This window comes from Drosophila biarmipes, unplaced genomic scaffold (genome assembly GCF_025231255.1).
Source record: "Drosophila biarmipes strain raj3 unplaced genomic scaffold, RU_DBia_V1.1 ptg000018l, whole genome shotgun sequence".
Classification (NCBI taxonomy): Eukaryota; Metazoa; Arthropoda; class Insecta; order Diptera; family Drosophilidae; genus Drosophila; species Drosophila biarmipes.
Genome location: NW_026114536.1, coordinates 223,561 through 244,111, shown reverse-complemented (window position 1 = coordinate 244,111; position 20,551 = coordinate 223,561). Strand labels below are relative to the sequence as shown.

The window sequence follows — 20,551 nt, the reverse complement described above, 5'->3', positions numbered from 1 at the left end:
ATTTAGTAATTAAAGAATTTGTTCCGAATAAACCGAGAATTTAATTTTGGTGTATAAAAATGTTAGGGGGCTAAATATGAAGCTACCCAAGCTTTATGCTGACTCCTCTGCATTTACTGAAAATATTTAACTTTTACGGAAACTTGGATAAAACCAGATATATCCGACTCTGAAGTTCTGTCTAATAACTTTAATACATATAGGACCGATCTCCACTCACATAGGGGATGAAAGAATTCTCATTTATATCCCGAATGAAATTAAATTTCTAGGTGTGAAATGTTTTCTTGCAATCTTTATCCGTTATTGTTACATGTTCTTATATTATACCTGGCTCTGATCTAGTAATTTGTGAGCACCATCAGTTCGCAATAAAATCTGTTCTATCCCTTCTTTCTAACATAGACTTTATAATTGTTTTAGGTGACTTTAATATTGGCCTCCTTCTACTGACTCATTTGTCGCTATGCCTTTATCCGCCCATGATTTTGTGGATGGCCTTTTAGAATTATCGTTACAGCAAGTAAGCTTTAAAAAAAAAATTCCTAAAGTAGACAATTAGATCTCGTGTTTGTTTCAGACCCGTCTGAAATCACAGTATGTAGAATTGACTCCCTTGTTGTACCAGAAGACCGATATCATCCAACTATGGAACTGACAATTTGCCTCCCCTGTTCTGAGACCCTCTCTTCGTTAGTTTCTCCAACTAAAATGAGACGCTTTCGTAAATGTGACTATAATAAACTTAACGATAAGATTTTTTCATTATAATTGGACAGACTTGTACAATTGTACAGACATTGAAAGTGTCACTAAACTATTCTATACAGTGTAAAATATGTTTTTTATTGAATGCTTACCTGATAGGTTTCTTTCAAGCCTAAACAGGCCTCCTTGGTTTACCAAAGCGCTTCAAAGACTTAAGAACCTTAAAACTTAGACCAGCAGATTTTTCGAAATATGATGTGGCTTGAACGGACGTAAATGTTCTCAACAGTCATTGCTATTCTATATATATAAATCGATGTAAATTTGAATTTTTAAACGTTCCGAAACAGTTTTACAACTTTGTTAATGCCAAGCGTAGCTTAGCATATTCTTCATTGGTACATCCTAACTTAATGGAGGCATCGACGGATTCTTAAATTGCTGATTTATTTGCTGAGTTTTTCTAAACTACTTATAGTTTGACAGCTTGGTCAAATTCTAATTGCCTTAATCCCTTAAATAGGGCAAATTGTATTTTTTCCCCTGTAATCACCGAAAGTTCTCTCTTACGAGATTTAGCAAGAACAACGCCAGGGCCGAAGCTATCATGGGGCAGGTGGGGCGGGCCCCCGAAGGGAATGGGCCCCGCCGGGGCCCCTTCTTATCGACCACTTTTTTAGTTCTGAAAAAGCCTTACCATGGCTTTCAGACTTTCTGAATGTGCTTTAAATGGATCACAATAGTCTAACAAAATAAAAAAATCCTGCATTTTTTACAGTTTTATTAGATAATGTACAAAACAACATGTTTTCGCTTTATTTCAACAGTATCTCATTTGTTAAAAACCATAACCAATTAACGAATTTCCCGGAAATCTTTTTTGCTTCATTCTCTTTCTTTCGTTTTGCCTCTCTTTTTTTCGCTCCGCTGGGATAGATATGTTTCATCGCGCAAGTTAACAATTATACGCAGAATAATTATACAATTGTCTGATACTATTGTTTGTCAATAGCACCTCAATTGAGCAGCTGATTCGCGTCAATCGAGGTATCGAACAGTGTTCGCGACCACTATACGCGCGGGAAATTCAAACGTTCGACACATAGACAACCCTAAGCGTACTTTAAAATTTGACAAAAGACTTCCGTATAGGGGGCCCCAAATTTACTTGTTGCCCCAGGGCCCCCGAGGCTCTAGCTACGGCCCTGAACAACGCCAACTTATTCTCCCGGTTCAGATGGACTTCCTGGATGTGCGTCAACCATTTATAAACCGATTCTTAAACTTATTAATTTATTTATTTCATCATCAGTTTCTCCTTTTATATGGAAGGACTCTTTTATTATTCCACTCCATAAAAAGGGTGCGAAGGCATATTACCAAAATTATAAAGGTATTTCTAAATTGTCGGCAATTCCTAAAGCATTTGAACGTATTATAACTTCTCATTTGCAACATTTACATTTTGCTTATATCATCGTGTCAGAATGGTTTTGTTAAGCGAAGATCGACGAAGACGGGCAAAAGAATTTGATGAGCCTTATACGACCAAATTACTATTTACCTCCCTTGTTCGTCCTATTTTCAAATATGGTTCGTCGGTTTGGAGTCCACAATATCAAGTGCACTTCGACCGTATTGAGTTGGTAAAAAAGAAACTTCTTTTATTTGCCCTGCGTAGTTTGAACTGGGACCAAAACGTTAGGCTACCCTCCTACCAGAGTAAATTTCAATTGCTTAAGTTACCTACACTTGTAAGTCGTAGGACAATGCTTGGTACCATTTTATACAAACTCTTATAAGAGGTGACATTGATTCTAAAGATCTCTTAAAACGCCTAACGCCTGCACTTGTTCCTGTTCGACTAACACGAAATTATTGTCCTCTAAATTTGTCTATTTTATCATAAGTTTTTCCTTCTATCTGGAAGGACTCTTTTATTATTAAACTCCATAAAAAGGGTACATCAAAGGGGCACGAGCCCTTTCGCGGTCTATGTAATAACTTTTAAAACAAGCACGTGCTTGGTGTCGTTGGGCCATTTGTTTGTACTGTGCATCAACGTCCATCATATTAAACAAATACTGGTTCCTCACTTAAATATATTCTGCCAAACTTAATAAAAATTCTTACTGAAACTTAAACTAATTAAACTAATTGCGTTTTTATAATCATTCTATGTAATCGTTCACGAAGCGTAAATGATCGTTTTGATCGTTCCCAAGCGATCCGATCACTTGCACGAGCATGATATGCTTACTCGTGGCTGATTATTCTTTCGGCTTTTGCTTCGGGTATGCATAATGAACAATCATATTTCGGCTAAGGAAAGTGACTTTAATTGAGCGAAAATTGTTTAATGGTGATCGAAATGATTCGATCATATCCTTTTACCTACATAGATGTTTCGATTTTTTTTTAAATAATCGATGTATTGATACGTCCAATATTTTTTTTATCATGTTTTGTTAATGAATGATAAAATTGAGGGTGTCTGTCTTTGTGGCAATTCTGTTTTTGTTAATTTGTGATAAATGGCTTTGTCGCATGAATGTAACTAATTAATCTTATTACCATTTTTGTTTTGGCCTTTTAAAGTTTTCTCCATTTCGAACCGCCGCCAACACCAATATTTATAGAACCTATAATAATTTTATCGTGTTTTTTAGTTTATTTTATTTAATTAATAAAAAATGTGTTTAGCTTATCAAGATCCTCACTGCTAGGTAGTGATGGGTAAAGAGGAAACATCAAACATCGATGTTTGAAAACTTGTCTGTTTCCCGATTTTTGTAAAAAAAAATCGATGTGTCGATACATTGTCCATGTTTTTTCCAGCTCTAGGTTGAACAAAACAATGCAGTCTTTAAATGCTACAATTTTATAAGTTTGCTGTTATCATGTCAAAGGCACGCAAGATCCTTTCAAAATATCCTCTTACATCCAAACAAAGAATGATAGATGGGAAGATTGTGCCAGCATGAAAAGTTACCTTACTTTTTTAACACACCTCGTACATATAGGTCCTCAATTTTTGAATTTTTATATTCAGGTAGTGCAGTTTCGTTCTTTATTGGGATTACTTTGAGATACTTGATAAAATCCCAGATTAAGGTAAATGCATTTCCTCGTTTTGATTTGGGTACCGGACTTTTTAATATAATTCGCAGTGTCTCTCGTTATATTTGTCATATCATAATCACTTGGCCTCTTCGATTTTAACTTTGTTTATTAGCTGTATTCCCTCTATTATAACACATTCTCGTGTAATTATGTACGTTTGCTGATGATGTTAAGCTTTGCTTATCATATAATGAAATAGCGTCGGATTTTAACTGGAGTTTTCCTTGAGTTCTATTTGATATAATCCTGATAACAGATGTACAAATAAAAAGTATTTACCCCTACCCAATAAGTTTATTTATCAGATATAATTTTATTGATTCTCATAAGTCGATAACTAATCGCCACCATTTATAATAAGAGTCTGGGAGCGAATTTTTGTTAGTAAAGCTACTATATATAGTGTTTCTATAGTGTTTCCTCAGACTTATAATTAATGTTTTATCTTTTATTAATTTTGTAAAGTGATTTTATTCTTCTTTATCTTTTGGTTTCAAAAGATATTAGTTGATATTGATTTTTATTATTTAAAAAATACATATGTCTGTATATTTGGAACACATTTCTGTGAGATTGCAACGCAGTGAATAAGACTTTTACGACACCATAAAGTATATATATTCTTGATCAGCATCACCAGACGAGTAGAACTATATCTTTGGTGTTTTTAACATATAACCTCCTACGATTGGAAATAACATTTAATGAGTTCCGAAATTAAAATTTAATTTTAATAAAATCAGACAACTGTCATATAGCTGCCGTAGAAACGATCGAAAAATTGGTGGGAAAATAATATACAAAAATTATGTGAAATTCTTGGCCTTGCCCAAGTTTCCTAATATTATCGAGATGTTCGGATGAGGTACCGATCGGGTAAACTAAACGAGAAGTTTGCGAAAATCTAATACTAAACGCATTTTCCGCTTGCCCGTTTTATTGACAAAATCAGCTGCCTCCATTGGATCAGTTTGGCATAAATGGGCGTCTCATCAATAGTTCTGATGGTGGCTACCACCGACGTATTGTAGGACAGGGCCTCATTGGGGTCTGCGAAGGTTTTTTTCCTGTCTTTGAGCATTTTCAAAAATGATTTTCTGACCAAATCTGGTAAAATGAAGAACGTGGCCTTCAAGTTGAAAATTGACACGAAGCATATCTTCGTGATAGTGGTGACTCCATGGATCGAATGAACCTTGAATGGAGATTGTACCGGGCGCACGCCTTTCAATCCTTCGCATGGTCGGATGAAATTTTTGGCCGCGTCCGTATCGACTAGTAGTCTCATGTCAATCCCCGCTACTCTTCGTCTGATGACGGGTAGCAGGGATTTCCCCCTAAAAAATTGATGGCATACGAGTCATACCCGCTGATGGCGTCGTCATCAATTTCTTGTGCCGCGCCAGCGTCCTCTGTGGTGTACGTATCACCACCGGCTTCCTATTCTGGTATGCCGGGCCTGCGATGGCTTCGGCATCCTGGACAGTGATGGATCCACCTCCATGGGTTCTGGTGCCCAGCGCTGCGTGGATTAGGGTGCACCTGAACCTTGTGCTGTTAAAGTGTGGACTTTTTCCAGCACTTACTTGCGTATATGCCTGGTGGGACGTTTGCTGGCGTTCTTGCGCCCTTGGATTTGTTTTCCTATCCCTATCTTCCTGGCTCTTCGCAAACGACGATGCAAACGTGTATCTCTCGTGGTTTGATTCCACCTCTTGAGCTCGAGTCAGAGCCGTTGGCAAGTCCTTCGGCTTTGCCGAGAAGAGGACATCTGTGAGGTTGCGCATGATTCCCGAAATAAATACACGGAGTGCATCATCTCGGAATTTGTCGCATAAAACTTTTGCCCCCGACACTTCGTACGACATTGTGACTTTGTTGGTAAGCAAGGTCAGTTTTTTATCGACCTCGTCATAGTACTGCAAGAGTGTTAGGCTTCCCTGTCTGAGAGTTCCCATCTCCTGCTCAATTACATGGATCTGGCGTTTGTCATTGTACGAGAAATCGAGCCGATTTATGATTACATTGAAATTCAACACAGTGCCGAACGAAGACAGCACTGCATCGGCAGGGCCTCTTATTTTACTCCTGAAAACAATAACTGCCCGATAATAACGGGAGCTATCCACAGAATTCCTAAAAATATAACATGCGGCTACTGCCGCTTGCCGCCAAGAGACGCATGCGTCTTGTGCTCCCGTAAATTCGGGCAGACACTTCGGGCGTCCAGGGGCTCGTCACATTTAACATTATTTTTAATTTCTATGGGGTCGTAGGTCTTAATCTGTGGGGCTTCCGCTTTGGCGGGAGCGATTTGTATCGAATTAACATGGTCGGTCAGCTGCTGTAAGGCTTGGCGTTGTTCGTTTTCCCTACGCTGGCTCTCCCGGGTTGCCTCAAGAACGGCATGGGCCACGGTCGCCTTTATGGTGGGTGTCATTTGCTCCACACTAAAAGGCATGTTTAGAGCTGAGGAAATATTATCGCGTACGCTTTTCGGTGTAGAAGTTCCGGCTGGGACATCGGTCTCACAATCAGACCCGCTGGGGAATTGTTTATTAATCCTATACTGCTGAACCGGATTATTCATGAGAGTCTGTGACTACCAAATCGCCCTGAAGAATTAAGGCATGCTCAAGTTGTATGCTTGTGCAGGCAGCTGGCCTGTCGAGAGGGACGCGGGGGCTGAGTTGACGCTTTGACCACGATGGATGGGGGCTGTTCAGAGTGAGTTGTTGCCTTGCCAGGCAACAAGGGCGAGAGGTGGGCGGGTATCGAGCCTCCGCTATGGCAAACCAAGAAAATGAAAAACAACAATTGTCACCCAAATGCATGCGCGACCGTATCGGGTTCGCGAATGTGGAGTGGGGAGACAATAAAACCAACAAGACTGCAAAGCTGGCAGTGTATTTATGTTTTTTGACAAAATCCCTGCAAGCAAAAAGGCGATAATTCTATCGCCTATCGTCCAGAAGTAACTTCTGGAAGATAGAAAGACGATAGTACACATTTTACAAAAACAAAATATACATATATCGCGTAGAAGTAACTTGTAAGTCACTTCTGGAAGATAGAAAGGCGATAGCACACATTTCGATCGCAAAGAAGTAACTTCTGAGACACTTCTGGACGATAGCTAGACGATAGCACACATTTTACAAAAACAAAAAGGGTCGCGATCGCGAAGAAGTAACTTCTGAGACACTTCTGGACGATAGTTAGACGATACAAAAAAAAAATTAATGGGAAAAAGGAGGACCTCTTCCTTTTTACCTACGCTGTTGTTTTTCGACCGCGCGTCAGTTTATTTCGCACTTTCCTTGTGATCAATCCAGTTTTGTATAAAATTTGTGTGTTGCTTTGTTTTTCGTAATTTTTAAAATTGTATAACACATTAAAATGAACAACTCAACGAAGAGTGCGAATTTACGTGAAGCTGTACGATTACTTCAAAATATTTTTACATTACCTGGCTTGATTGCAGTGAAATAAGCATTCAAAGATTCTCCACCTATTATAAAAGGTAATTCCTCCGAATTTATTTTTATTTTTCATATAAAAAAAATTTTGCTGTTTATTTTAGAAATGGTTATTATTAAATTTCTTATGTGAACGGAGCTGGACATAAAAAAAATTATAAAGCAGCATTTCCGATATGCCAAGGACCGTGTTTACAAGTGTTTTTACCGTGTTTATTGCCTAACATGTAAAAACAAGTTTTTTTATTCAAGATTTCCAAGATTTTCAATGGGGGAAAGGCCCTTCTGGTATCTTCTACAAGCGTCTGTTAAGTCACTTCTAAGTAACTTCCAGAAGTGACTTCGGCGATATCGCATTCGGATCTCGGAAGTCACTCCTGTCGGGAAGAAATGTGCCACTTCGACGGCACTTCTCTGAGTCACTTCGACGACACGTCCAGAAGTTACTTCGGCGGTATCGCATTCGGATCGCGGAAGTCACTCCCGTCGGGAAGAAATGTGCCACTTCGGCGGCACTTCTCGAAGTCACTTCGGCGACACTTTCAGAAGCATCGCCGAAGTCACTCCTGGAAGTGTCGCCGAAGACACTTCAAGAAAAGTCGCCGAAGTGACTCCGAGAAGTGCCGCCGAAGTGGCACATTTCTTCCCGACGGGAGTGACTTCCGCGATCCGAATGCGATATAGCGGACGATAATTTTCATCTTCTAGAAGTCACTTAGAAGTGTCTTCCGCGATAGAAAATGCTTGCAGGGATGAATGCAGATAGAGGGCATGAAAATCCTCACTTACATGATTCCCTAAATTATTGCAATCCGTAGTTATAGTCCAAATAGTTAGGAGCTGGCAACTATAGCCGCTGAAGTGCTAAGTGTAAGGTTTGGGGTTGGCTGATGAGCAAGATTACTGTGAGATGATAACTGGCCCCCTATGCCCCTGGCCTTAAGCTCACTGGGCGAATGTAAATAAGTTTTAACGGCGATAGCCGGAGTAAAGTTTATGATCAGCGTGCTCTTTATTCGAAGTATAAAACAGAACTGGACTTAAGGCTAACAAAAATTGGATATTATAGCGGCCAAGCAAATATGCTGTGTTTGCCGGCTATGCAAATTAAGTTTCTCACTTCTGACTTAATTAAAAAAAATTTTTTTTATTTATTAATCACTTAATCTCTACTACAATTTTTTAATAAGTCGAACTTAGTTAATTCACTGCTCGTTTATTTTTCCTCGATTTGCACTACTGCTCGTTTCGGATCTGAAAAACGGACTGCCTGATCTCCAGTTCAATGATTAATAATCAAACCTCGGCTTAAGAGAATTTATCCCCAAAAATTGATAAACAGAATGGCTCAAGAGAGTCGGAAAATAGGATGATGCAATTTGCAAATTAAATTTTAAGTCCAATCTTGGCCGGAAATTGGTGTTTACATTAGCGGAGTTTTAGGGACCGCTTTGGGGATCTTTTTGTTTACGTTAACGGACTCGGGGCTCGCTTTGGGGATCTTTTGTTTACGTTAGCGGACTGGATGTTTACAGCATCCGTTTGATTTGGGCTGCGTGAAATTGATCTGGGTGGGAATGATTCGGAGGCCTGGTTGAAAGAAATAGCTGACCACGGATTTATCTTGGGTCTGTCAGAGTTATTTGGAAATTGGCTCTCGGCTCAAAGTTTTTTATAAAATTGGGTAAGAGCCCCTAAATAATGTGTCATATAACTCCCCCCATTCTAAATAGAATCGTCCCGATTCATTGGAACTGATGGGTATATTGAACGTAATTGATGGGTTAATTCGACAATGATATTTTCTTCTGGGGTATATTCATTGTCGGGTATATTATTTATTTCATTATCGGAAATATTATTTTCTGGTTCAATTTCTATATGAATTTGCCATGGTTTGAATATTAAAAATTTTCTGAATTTGATTATAATCATAATAGTTAAATATATAAGTGTAAATATGATTAATATTAACGTAACTGGTATTTGAGTTTGTTTAATTTGAATAAATGGATTTAGTATGTTAATATTATCGAATGTGAGTTCCGAATCATTAGATATAATTTATTCGGATACTAAAAAATCTTCGAGCTGTGATATATTCCAATATCTTATTGTCTACATTTGTGTAGGAAATATTATTAATTTTAGTGGTGCCATTAAAAGTTATTAAAAATTACCCATTTAAATGAGTGTCATTAACTGTATTTTCTCCATTTACAAAAATGACTACATTTTGGATTACATTTACATTTTTATTTTTTTCTTGGATTTTGATACAAAAGGATTTTTCTCCATTTAGTAATCTAGTGAAACAAGAGCCTTCTTGGTTAAGTGTGCAATAATTATTAAATATTTCTGCCTTAAAATTAGACATTACATAGTACTTATTTCTACATTTTGCGACGTGATTATCAAATAATAATTTTCCATCATTATGTGAAATGGATCTTGAATTGTAAACGTCACAACAATCGGTAATAATAGGGTATTTTATGTAAATCAGGTCTATCTTCGTGCTTATAAATTTCTAGTATATCATCATTGTTTAGAATTTTAGTATTAAATACATCAATTTTGGCAAGTGTAATTCTGTCCATTAAATTCATAAGATCGTAAGTAAGCAAGCGCAGACGATATTTTCTAAGTGGAATTTCTTGATTTTTAAAGGCTGTTTTGAATTGTTCAGACAAAGATTTTATCTCTTTAAATATTTTAGAATTAATAACGAATTGATCGTTATTATTTTGTATAAAATTATCGATTTTATTTTGGACTGTTATGAAATCATCATGATCTGGTGTTCCCGCTATCCGTTTCCAAATGGTGCCTATTTCATTAATGCCTCTTTTTGATCTACTGGGTACAACTTGAGAGATAAGTATTTTGATAATTTTTAAATCATGGGATATTTCCCAAAGAAAATTTTTGTTGTCGTGACCCTTTAGAAATTCTGTTTCAAGATTAATTATTTCTCTATAAAGACTTATATTAGTTAAATGAAATAAATCTGCGTGGGATTGATAAATAAGTACATCTTTGGTATCCTTGTAAAGAAGGAAATCATGGTTCGTGTATTCCATAATTTCGGATTTGGTTGTAGCTACCAGCAATAATAAGTACATTATTGAAATCATTATCTGTAATTTGAAACAAGTTATTTAATATTATCTTTATGAATCGTACGGTTTCTGTTATTTATAATAACTTTATTTGGGAGATTTTCCTTAACTACTTGTTTTTTATATCTAGAATTAAGCTTGTTTTTTTCCCCGTGTTTCTTTTCGTAAATTACCTCTCCTACGTGATAATTCTTATTTTGTCTATCTTTATTGTGAAAATGTAACATTTTCTCTGGGCTTGCTGCAATATTTTAGGAATATCATCGTGTTTGATTTTATTAAATAATGTATCATACGCTGGTTGATTTGTTATAGAGAGAATTGATAAGTTGCATTTTTGTGTTGCTCTAATTGTAATTTCGGGCTAATTAATTGATTAGGCTAATCTTTAATGCAGCGAGCAATTTCTTTTAAGGTAGAGTGTGCCCTTTCTATTTGTCCGTTAGACATACTATGTCGAGGATCTGCAAAAAATAAAGATATCCCATTTCTTTGTGCAAAAGATTTAAATTGGGATGAAGAAAAACTTGGTTCGTTATCTATCAACAAGGTTTTGTCTAATGGGAATTGTTGCAGAATCTCTGAAACTCTGTTTTCTATATTTAATTTATTTGGGATTTCTTTAACGACTTAAAATTTTTTAATTTTTGAATCTATAAGAGTGATGAATATAAGATTTTGGGCGTAATAAATGTCAATATGCAAAATTTCACCTTCTCTATCCGGAACAGGTGCTTGACCGTTAGGAATTTGCACTGGATGTCTGTTATATTTGTTCTGAATGCAGATTGTGCAATTCTTAACAAACTCCTTTAGTTTTTGTTAGTTAGTTAGGCCAATAATATAGCCGGTTAATTTGTTTATAATTTTCATCAAGCCCTCTGTGTGCTCGACAATTCGTTTCTGTTATTATAAGCGATCTGTCTTCAGCGTTTTCTACGTCTTGGACAAATACAAATTAAATTATAAAATTATCCTTAAGTGGTTTTTGAATTATATAAAGGTATTCTAAGCTACAATGAATTCCAATTGTTATATTAGGTGGAATGTATTCCTTTAAGAGAGTTATTAAATTTTCCAGAATGTTATACTCTATTATATGTCTAGTATTTTCGAACACGTTAATCGACTCATGTTTTGTATACCTCCCCGTTGCTATTAGCAATTGTTGCTTAAACTGGTTTAAGGGTTTTCTGGTTTCTTGTATAACATTCTCAAAGTGCTGAGTGTTTTGATCTGAGACCGACTCGATACTTTCTGTTAAGTTATTAATTTGTATCCTAGATAATGCATCTGCAACAACATTTATTGCTCCTGGCTTATAAATAATTTTTGGAAAATAACTTTCAATGAAAGAACTATAGCTGAAAGTTCCTTCTTATTAGTAGTTTGTGTGAGAGTTTTTGATATGAAAGTAATTAGTTTTCCTTCGTGAGAAAAAACCGCACCAATAGCCAAATCTGACGCATCGGTGGTTTAAGTAAATTTTTTATTATAATCGGGTTGAACTAACTCTACTTGTGCGATTAAATTATTTTTGAGTTCGTTGAAAGCTCTTACAGCTGGCTCATCCAACTGTATAGAAGTTTTGCGGGATGCCTTTTTTGATACTTTGCCTTTTTTAGGCCTTCTAAATATTTCGTTAACGGTGTAGCAATTTTGGCGTAATTTTGAACAAATTTTCTGTATCCTGTAAGGCCTAGGAAGCTTCTAAGGTCTCGAATATTTTTAGATATCCGATATTTTAAGATTGTGGAAATTTTTTTGGGATCGGTTTTGATCACATTGTGAGAAACAACGTAACCGATAAAGTTTGTTTCCAATTTGAAGAACTTTGATTTTTCAATCGAAATTTTCATGTTTGCGCTCAGCAAAATTTTAATTATAACAATTAAATCTTTATAATGCTCTTTAATTGTTTTTGAGAAAATAATGCCATTCATATAGACATGACACGTTTTTCCAACTTGTTCTCTTAAAATATCATCCATCGCTCTCTGGAATATTCTAGGGGCGTTTGTTAACCAAATAGCATTCTCAGGAATTCGTATTTTCCATTATTTTTTGAGAAGAAGGTTTTTTGAATGTCTGTTTCATTCATGAGAATTTGGTGGAATCCTGATTCCAAATCAATTGTGGAAAAGTATTTAGCCTTCCCGAGGTTTGACAAATTTACGGAAGGATCTTGCATTGGATACCTATCCGGTATGGTGTATGCGTTAAATTTCTTATAATCTATTACTAGTCTAAGTTTTGGAGTTCCATTTTCGTTAAAACCCTTTTTTGGTACGACTAAAAATGGGGAATTATAAGGGCTACTGCTTGTAATAATAAAATTGCCATTCATATAGACATGACACGTTTTTCCAACTTGTTCTCTCAAAATATCATCCATCGCTCTCTGGAATATTCTAGGGGCGTTTGTTAAGCCAAATGGCATTCTCAGGAATTCGTATTTTCCATTATTTATTGAGAATAAGGTTTTTTGATAAGGTTTTATATAATTTCTTCTATAGGTTGTAGCCAACAAGTAACTCTGAGTCTAGTCCATCTATTTCATAAAAAGTATACCGCGTGTCGAAAATAGTTATCATATGATAAAACTTAATTATTGAATATCCATTCACTGTAGATACTCTTTTATATATTGGTAGTTCACTTTTCTTCTTATAAATTCCTGTTTTAATATAACAAGAAGTTGACCCTGTATCAATTAATATTTTTAATTTTTTATTTATTTATATATATCCTGAGTTTGCCCTAAAAAATGGTCCTCTTCAATGTTGTACAACCTCAAAGTCTTGTTATCCGGTTGGTTAACAGTTCCTGTTTGTACTCTTTTATTTTAAGGTTGTTCCTGTTGTGTGTTTTGTGTTTCGATTCTTTTAGTTTGGCTCCATTTATTTTGATAATTATTATGTCCTTGATTATTACTGTTATGGGGTCTATTTGGCATCTGAATTGATTTATCAACATCCATTGGCTCTGGCTTACTTTGTTGTGGTCTATAAAAATTCAACTGCTTTTTGGTTATTATTAAATCTTCCCTGATTCCAGGTATTGTTTCTATTTTGATTAAAATTGTAATAATTATTTCTGTTTTGATTATTTGCTTGATTAAACCTTAAGTTATTAGTATATCTTTTATTATTTTTATTATAGTTATATTGTCTTGGTTTATTATTTGAGTTTTGTTGCCCATATAAGTTTGACTTATTAGTCTTGCATTGTGATGATATAAAATTCGGGAATTGGGCCCTCAAATTTTTGCTATCAAGATCTTGTACTATTACCATTGCATTCGGTAAATCGGGTGGATTCATTGAAAATATTACATCTGAGATAAGGCCGTTAAGGCCAGTTATGAACACTCGTAGTGCTGTCTTTCTATGTTTTTCATTAAATTCAGATATAATTGGCTTATTGCTCCCATGTATCATAATGGTTTTGTTAATCAAGAGAATAAATTTTTTATTTACCAAAATATAAAATTCCATAATCGATAAACAAAATCTAGTCTTGCCATTAGGGCGTCAAAAATCAATACGGTTCCATTATGAGTTAAAAAATCATTGCCAATGCCTGTAATTTTATTTTGAAGAATAGATAGTGCCAAAAAGTATTTTTCATTTCCCCTTTTGTATTGTCCCATTGCTATTTCTGCCGATTCTCTCCAGCTTACATTACTATCTTCTTTGCCTTAATATTCTTAAACCGACTTAATTGGATCAATAGCTTCCACCTTGAATTCCTCAACCTTCTTTATATTGTGATTTAATTGTGTCTTTAAACTCGCGATCTCATTCCTCAAAGGACTCAATTCATTATTAACTACTTGTGCTATTAAATCGCTTACATTACATTTTTTGAAGTAAATTCTTATATATATAAAACTATAATTAAACAGCTCACTAAACAAATGGGGATTATTACATTTATTGTTTTCATCCTTTAGCTATTTTCACGATGTAAACACTTATTATTATGTCATCGGTTAGGTTTTTGAGCGGCGCGAGTTCCCTTTTTGTTTTCGAAAAATGTTGTTTTAAAACTTATTTTAAGAATTTTTTTATAAGCACCGCCCCACGTTGGGCTCTAATTAAATTTTTGATTAGTGAATTTTTTAAAAAAATGTACTTTTTATTCTTAATTCTTATAACAATAGTTTACACAATTGTTTTATAGTACCGAACTTAATTTTCACTGCTCGCGATATTCAAGTTGTCGACCGATCAATTCGGATTCAAAAACGGACTGTGATCTGAAAATCTGATTAGGAGAATCATCCAAGAGAGTCGAAAAATATGATAATGAAAATTGTCAATTAAATTTGAAATTTTGCAGAATTGCCGGAAAACGATGTTTACGTTAGCGGACTTGGGGCTCCCTTTTTGGGGCTCTGGTGTTTACAATATCGGCTTGGATGTTTTGCAGAATCCGCTTAAAGCGGAGAGTGTGAAACTGTTCTCGGTGGGAATCGATTGGAGGTTTTGTTTAAAGAATGAAAAAGGATAAAAAATACGCGAAAGAAATTAAGAATTTGCAAGGAAATTAAGTGAAATATTAGTATATTAGTAAGTGAAATATAGTATAGTGCACTAGAAGAAAATACTAAAAAGACCGTTTGTCGCCATTGCATTCGTATCTCTAGCAGAATTTAAATTTTAGTTTTTCTTTTACGCGTTTTTTCTTGATTTACTGATTTATATTTATATATGTTTAATTCTGTTACAAACTAAACGCACTTCGCAAAAAAAAAAAATTTGTTCACATGTTTACTTTTCTTAAAACATCTTTTTTCGGCAAGCTATCGATCAAATAGGTAAACACGAGTAACACGACGAATTGGTTATTTTTTTACGTTATATAATTTTACAAGTGGCAAAAATCGAACATTTTTAGTAGCTTTGCCTGAAGTTGACTTTATTTATTTTCTATTAATCCTCTGAAATATGTAATTTTGAAATACATTATATCACATACATTATACTAATTTTAAATGTTGACGTGTTATTTCAGAATGAATTTAGTGGGTTATAATTTATTTAATAATGGGTAACAAGATTTGAAGCTAAAAACAGAAACTTTTTATTATATTTAAGATCGTTAACGTCGCGGATAAAGAATATTTAAATAAATTACCTCTTATAAATTGTCATCTGAAAATATTTAAATACCTCAACATGTTTTGTAAAAATTCGTTGGAAATAAGAAATACCTGTAATGCCTGTAATAATATTGTAATTAAATAGTTTTGTACGTACTTGCAGGCGAACGAATGTGGCAAAACGCAAGAATATGTGATTATATAAAACCTTTAAAGACTTTTCTAGCTGCCCTTGCAGTTATAAGAAATAATCAACTTAAAAAAAAATTTTTTTCCCCATCTTTCCTATGACAGCTATATGATATAGTCGTTCGATGTAAATAAAATTTAATTCGAAATTCAGAACTAATTTAAAAATTTTATTTCCAAGCTAAGAAGGTCAAAAAGGACCAAAGTTATAATTTGATATATATTATTTTCCCACCAATTTTCCGATCGTTCCTATGACAGCTATATGATATAGTCCTCCAATTTTAATAAAATTTAATTCGAAATTCAAAACTAATTCAAAAATGTTATTTCCAAGCTTAAAAGGTTATATGTTAAAAAACACCAAATATAGTATATATATAATTTTTTTATAATTTACGACTAAATTTCCGATCGTTTCTTTGACAGCTATATGATATAGTCGTCCGATTTTGTTACAATTTAATTCAAAATTCTAAACCAATTAAAAAATGTTATTTTTTTATATTTTCCGACTAAATTTCCGATCGGTTCTATGACTATTAAAAAATGTTATTTTCATGCGTAGGAGGTTATATGTTAAAAAACACCGATTATACATTTTTTTCATATTATTTTACCACTAATTTTTTGATCGTTCCTCTGGCAACCATATGATATAGTCGTCCGATTTTGATAAAATTTAATTCGAAATTCAGAACTAATTAAAAAATGTTATTTCCAAGCTTAGAAGGTTATATGCTAGAAAACACCGAAGATATAATTTTTTTAAATTTTTTCTCCGATAGTTCCTATGGGAGCTATAAGATATAGTTGTCCGATCCGGCAATAGAAAGAAGACTTTTGGGAAAGTTTCAGCCCGATAGCTTTAAAACTGAGAGACTAGTTTGCGTAGAAACGGACGGACAGACGGACGGACATGGCTAGATCGACTCGTCTAGTGACGCTGATAAAGCATATATATACTTTATGGGATCGGAAACGTTTCCTTCACTGCGTTGCAAACTTCTGACTGAAATCATTTTACCCTCTGCAAGGGTATAACAAGGATGAACGCTATAGTCAAGTGCCTCAAATTTCAGATACCCGTTACTCAGTTTGAGGGAGCAAAATGGAAATGCAGATATATAAGCGCAAAGCAAATTTAGGGCGCCACCTACCGGCAATTTCAGTAGATGTTATGCGGGCGGCAGATTGATTTAAAAGTTTAAGCCTTTGTGGGTGTTAGAGTGAGCGTGGTACACTTTTGCGAAGTATAAATGTAACGATCCAATGAGATGGGCAATGGTTTATGGATAGAAAATGGATTAAAATTGAATAGTTTATGGATAGAAATTCCTTCTTGTATTGATACAGCAAGATTATTTAAGATTAGATTAATGACGTGTGCCACATATAATTAAATATGTGAAACAACGCAGAACCTGTAGGAGATGCAACACAAATTGTATAGGTCTTTTACTGAGGATAATTCAATTAAGGTCAATACTCCCATAAACAAACACAAAAATCACAACGTACTCAGAAAAAATACAAGTCAGAAATGAAATAATAATTCTACTAATAAAGCTTCTATCTCAAAATCAACTGATCAAACTTCGGAAAATCTGCCCAGATGACTGCCCTTGACCACTTACCAGTGGTGAAAAACATTAATAAACAGATTATTATAAAAATATATTTAAGAAAACATAGATGAGTATATGCTTATCCAAAAAGTTAAAAACATAAGTTGTATGATACATACATAGATAGGTTTGAGTTAAACAACTCTCCACTTTTTCATTGTATACAAAAAAAGGAAAAGTACTTCACACTCCAAAACATTTTGAAGTATTCTCAGAAATAGATAAGAATTATTTGCAAGGAAAAATCTTTTTACTGCAATTTGTGATAAAATAATATTAAACCGATTAATAGGATTAAATTTAAAAAAAAAAAAACAAAATTTTTGCATGGAATGGGAGCAACTAGATATTGAGCAGTAACATCATCTTATTTTGGGTCACTATAGGCACTCCACGGCTGTTTCTGTGCCGTGCCACTTGGTCAATAAGCCAAGGGAGAGCGAGTGTGGTCTCTGTTTTCGTTTGCAGTTGGTATTGGTAAGCGATATGTAAGCGTTATTTCTTATTGACGGGAGCCGACATCGCCAAGCATTGCCTATTTTGGCTCTTTGTTACATAGCTGGCGAAATTACACGTTGGCTTTATTTGACAGGCAGAAACTTAAATTTATCAAACCTCGACCTCTAAAAGTGAACTTTTTTATCGGGTGAACCACCATTGTACGGTATTTTAAAATCTGCAGTTATTTGTTTCGTTTTTCTCTATTTGGTAATTTTAAGTATTAAGAATAATATCAGATCTGACACCTCGTTGTAATAAAAACGTTTTAACTTTTCTGTTAGTCACATTCGATATTGATGTTATCCTAATATATTTTGATCCATTCTCTGCGTGATGGTCTTGGGAAAACGTACCGTGGGCTGCCAGTTTGCTCAATGATGCACTAGTTGTTGATATGCGTTCTGTCACCGCTAGGAGCAATCCGTTATCTTATAGTTGCACTATCATGTGTTGGTGTGGCATGGGATAAATGTCAACCCCTCTACATGTACATTAAACTTTAGGGATGCAATCAGCGCTTGGGTTATATTATTGAACTGAAGGAATTTAAAAATTAAGCCTCTATTAGGCTTATTAAAGGTACCTATAACGGGGATAATTTAATATCGACGTAAATGCTACATTCAGCAAGTGCGATAGCTTGCAGAAGATTTAGAATCTCAGCTATTACGACTCTATTCATTGCTAAAAGGTCTTCGCATAAACATGGTGTATCAACTTTCTCGTTCCTCTGCTCCTTAATTATTTCGTTAACTGAATTACTAAATTTATTGATTTGTCATTGCGTTTCTTTTATCGTTTCTAAGTTGGCAGCCTAAGGGTCAATATGGATAATGTGTTTGGTTTATTTTCAAACCTTTTATTGATTTTAACGTACACTTTTTCCCCTAAGATAAATATTGTATTTTGCATTTGTTCGACCTTCTAAGCAAGCCTTCTGAGCTCTTCCAATTTTTGTTTAATGCTAAGTTGATGAGCAATCATCATAAGTCAACCAAATCGACAGACCTCTTATTTTCTGTGGTGGCTCTTATTCGAAGGTGTCACAGAAATCACTTCCAACCAAATTTCCCCCGAAAAGCAAATCTCGGTGCCACAGATGTAAAATTTAACTAAATCCCCGTATTTTGATAGACCTTTTGATAAAAAAAAAGAACTTAAAAATGCTTGCCAAGAATAAAACATTATTTAAGACAACGCTAATGAACTCTATGAACTATCTGCACACTACAATTTGTATATTTACTTCGGGTTGTATTTAAAAACGTCTGTAAACTGTCCAGCCTGTCCTTGGCTCGAGTTTTAAAATACAAAGTTATAAAAAAAAAAATAAAACCTTTTTCTGCTAAAAATTTCACGTTAAAAAAGTTGTAGGTCTTTTAAAATATTATAAAAGCATGCCGCCTTTGCAAAATGGTGACAGCACTGTCGTGAAAAGTGTCATATTTTATTGTCGGATAAGGAAACATATTTGTTTATTATTAATTTACACTAATAAACCGATCAGCAGCACCAAGGATGCCATAACTCAGTACTTATCGGTTTTTCATTTTTCGATAGCCTCATTTCATGGTCGAATTTTACACATTTTGGGCAAAGAATCCTTTCCATTAAGGAAAGAACATCCCACAATATTTTAATGATATAATGATTTTAGTCAGAAGTTTGCAACGCAGTGAAGGAAACGTTTCCGACCCCATAAAGTATCTATGTTCTATTCAGTCGATTTAGCCATGTCAGTCTGTCCGTCCGTTTTTACGCAAACTACTCTCTCAGTTTTGAACCTAGCGGGCTAAAACTTTCCCAAAAGTCTTCTTTCTGCTTCAGCTGTTTTTGCTTCATCGATTTTCTTTGACGAACTGAAATATGCTGAGATTGCAACATCGATTTTAGGCGGCTGTGTGCAGGGGCTATTATTAAAACTGTTAATCAATATAACACACTAGTATCGATTTCGCATCTGTTTTATTATTCGAGTCGTGGACGGCCACACTAAAATTTAGTCACATGATATATTCACCTGACTTAGTTTGACTAAAAATTTTAGAGGCGAGATTTCTGGGTGTCAACTCAAATTAATATTTTGTTAAACGGACCACTTTGAGAAACTCCAAAAAATGAAAATCTGTGGTCCTAAATTGTCCCTTTGTGGTCTGATCATCTCCGTTTGGGGTATTGTCCAGTTGGTGAGTGTTCTAACTTTCCCTGAGCGCTTTTAAATAATCGGTAATAATAAACTTTATACCTTGAACAATACATTTAGGTTCTTATGGGTCTATTTTTCTACATCAATAGCGTGGCTCTTATTGAGGATTTACCCCTAGAAGAGGAATACCATTCCTTGCAAGATTTTTATACAGCCGCCAATAGAGCGTACAATCAAGTAATTTTGAACTCTCGTTATACTGAATATCAATATTACTTCAGGTTTATTATTTCAGAATGCCTACAACTGCTGGATTGCTGCATGCATCTATGTACTCACATTGTTGCTATCGGCACAACAATTTTACATGAATAGTAGAGTAACTGCCAATTAATAATTCCGAATGTAGTTCTCCCAACTATCTCTAATTTTCATTAAAAAAAAATTCTTCAGGGCATGCGCCAACAAATGAATAGTATTCAAATGTTCACTTTATTTATTGTCCAGACATATTAAAAAAAATAAATAGTTTTTGAGTTCAACATAAA

The 20,551-nt window shown here is 34.8% G+C and overlaps 1 protein-coding gene and 1 long non-coding RNA gene across 4 annotated transcripts; one reads left to right on the top strand and one right to left on the bottom strand.

The window, feature by feature from the left end:
* Positions 1–8,298: 8,298 nt before the first annotated feature.
* Positions 8,299–19,226, bottom strand: LOC127012071 (uncharacterized). Of its 3 annotated transcripts, none has more exons than XR_007765541.1 (2): positions 19,104–19,226; positions 8,299–10,450 (listed from the first exon to the last, which is right to left on the bottom strand). It is a non-coding gene; the product is annotated as an uncharacterized LOC127012071 (long non-coding RNA). The 3 variants fall into 3 exon arrangements; XR_007765539.1 differs by lacking the exon at positions 19,104–19,226 and adding an exon at positions 18,866–19,060; XR_007765540.1 differs by lacking the exon at positions 19,104–19,226 and adding an exon at positions 18,211–18,439.
* A 632-nt stretch (positions 19,227–19,858) lies between these two features.
* LOC108032870 (ribonuclease kappa) lies at positions 19,859–20,551 on the top strand. The gene is made up of 3 exons (XM_017106874.3): positions 19,859–20,043; positions 20,121–20,240; positions 20,299–20,551. Exons 1-3 carry the CDS (start codon positions 19,975–19,977, stop codon positions 20,395–20,397), a joined length of 288 nt encoding a protein of 95 aa, XP_016962363.1. The 5' UTR covers positions 19,859–19,974; the 3' UTR covers positions 20,398–20,551.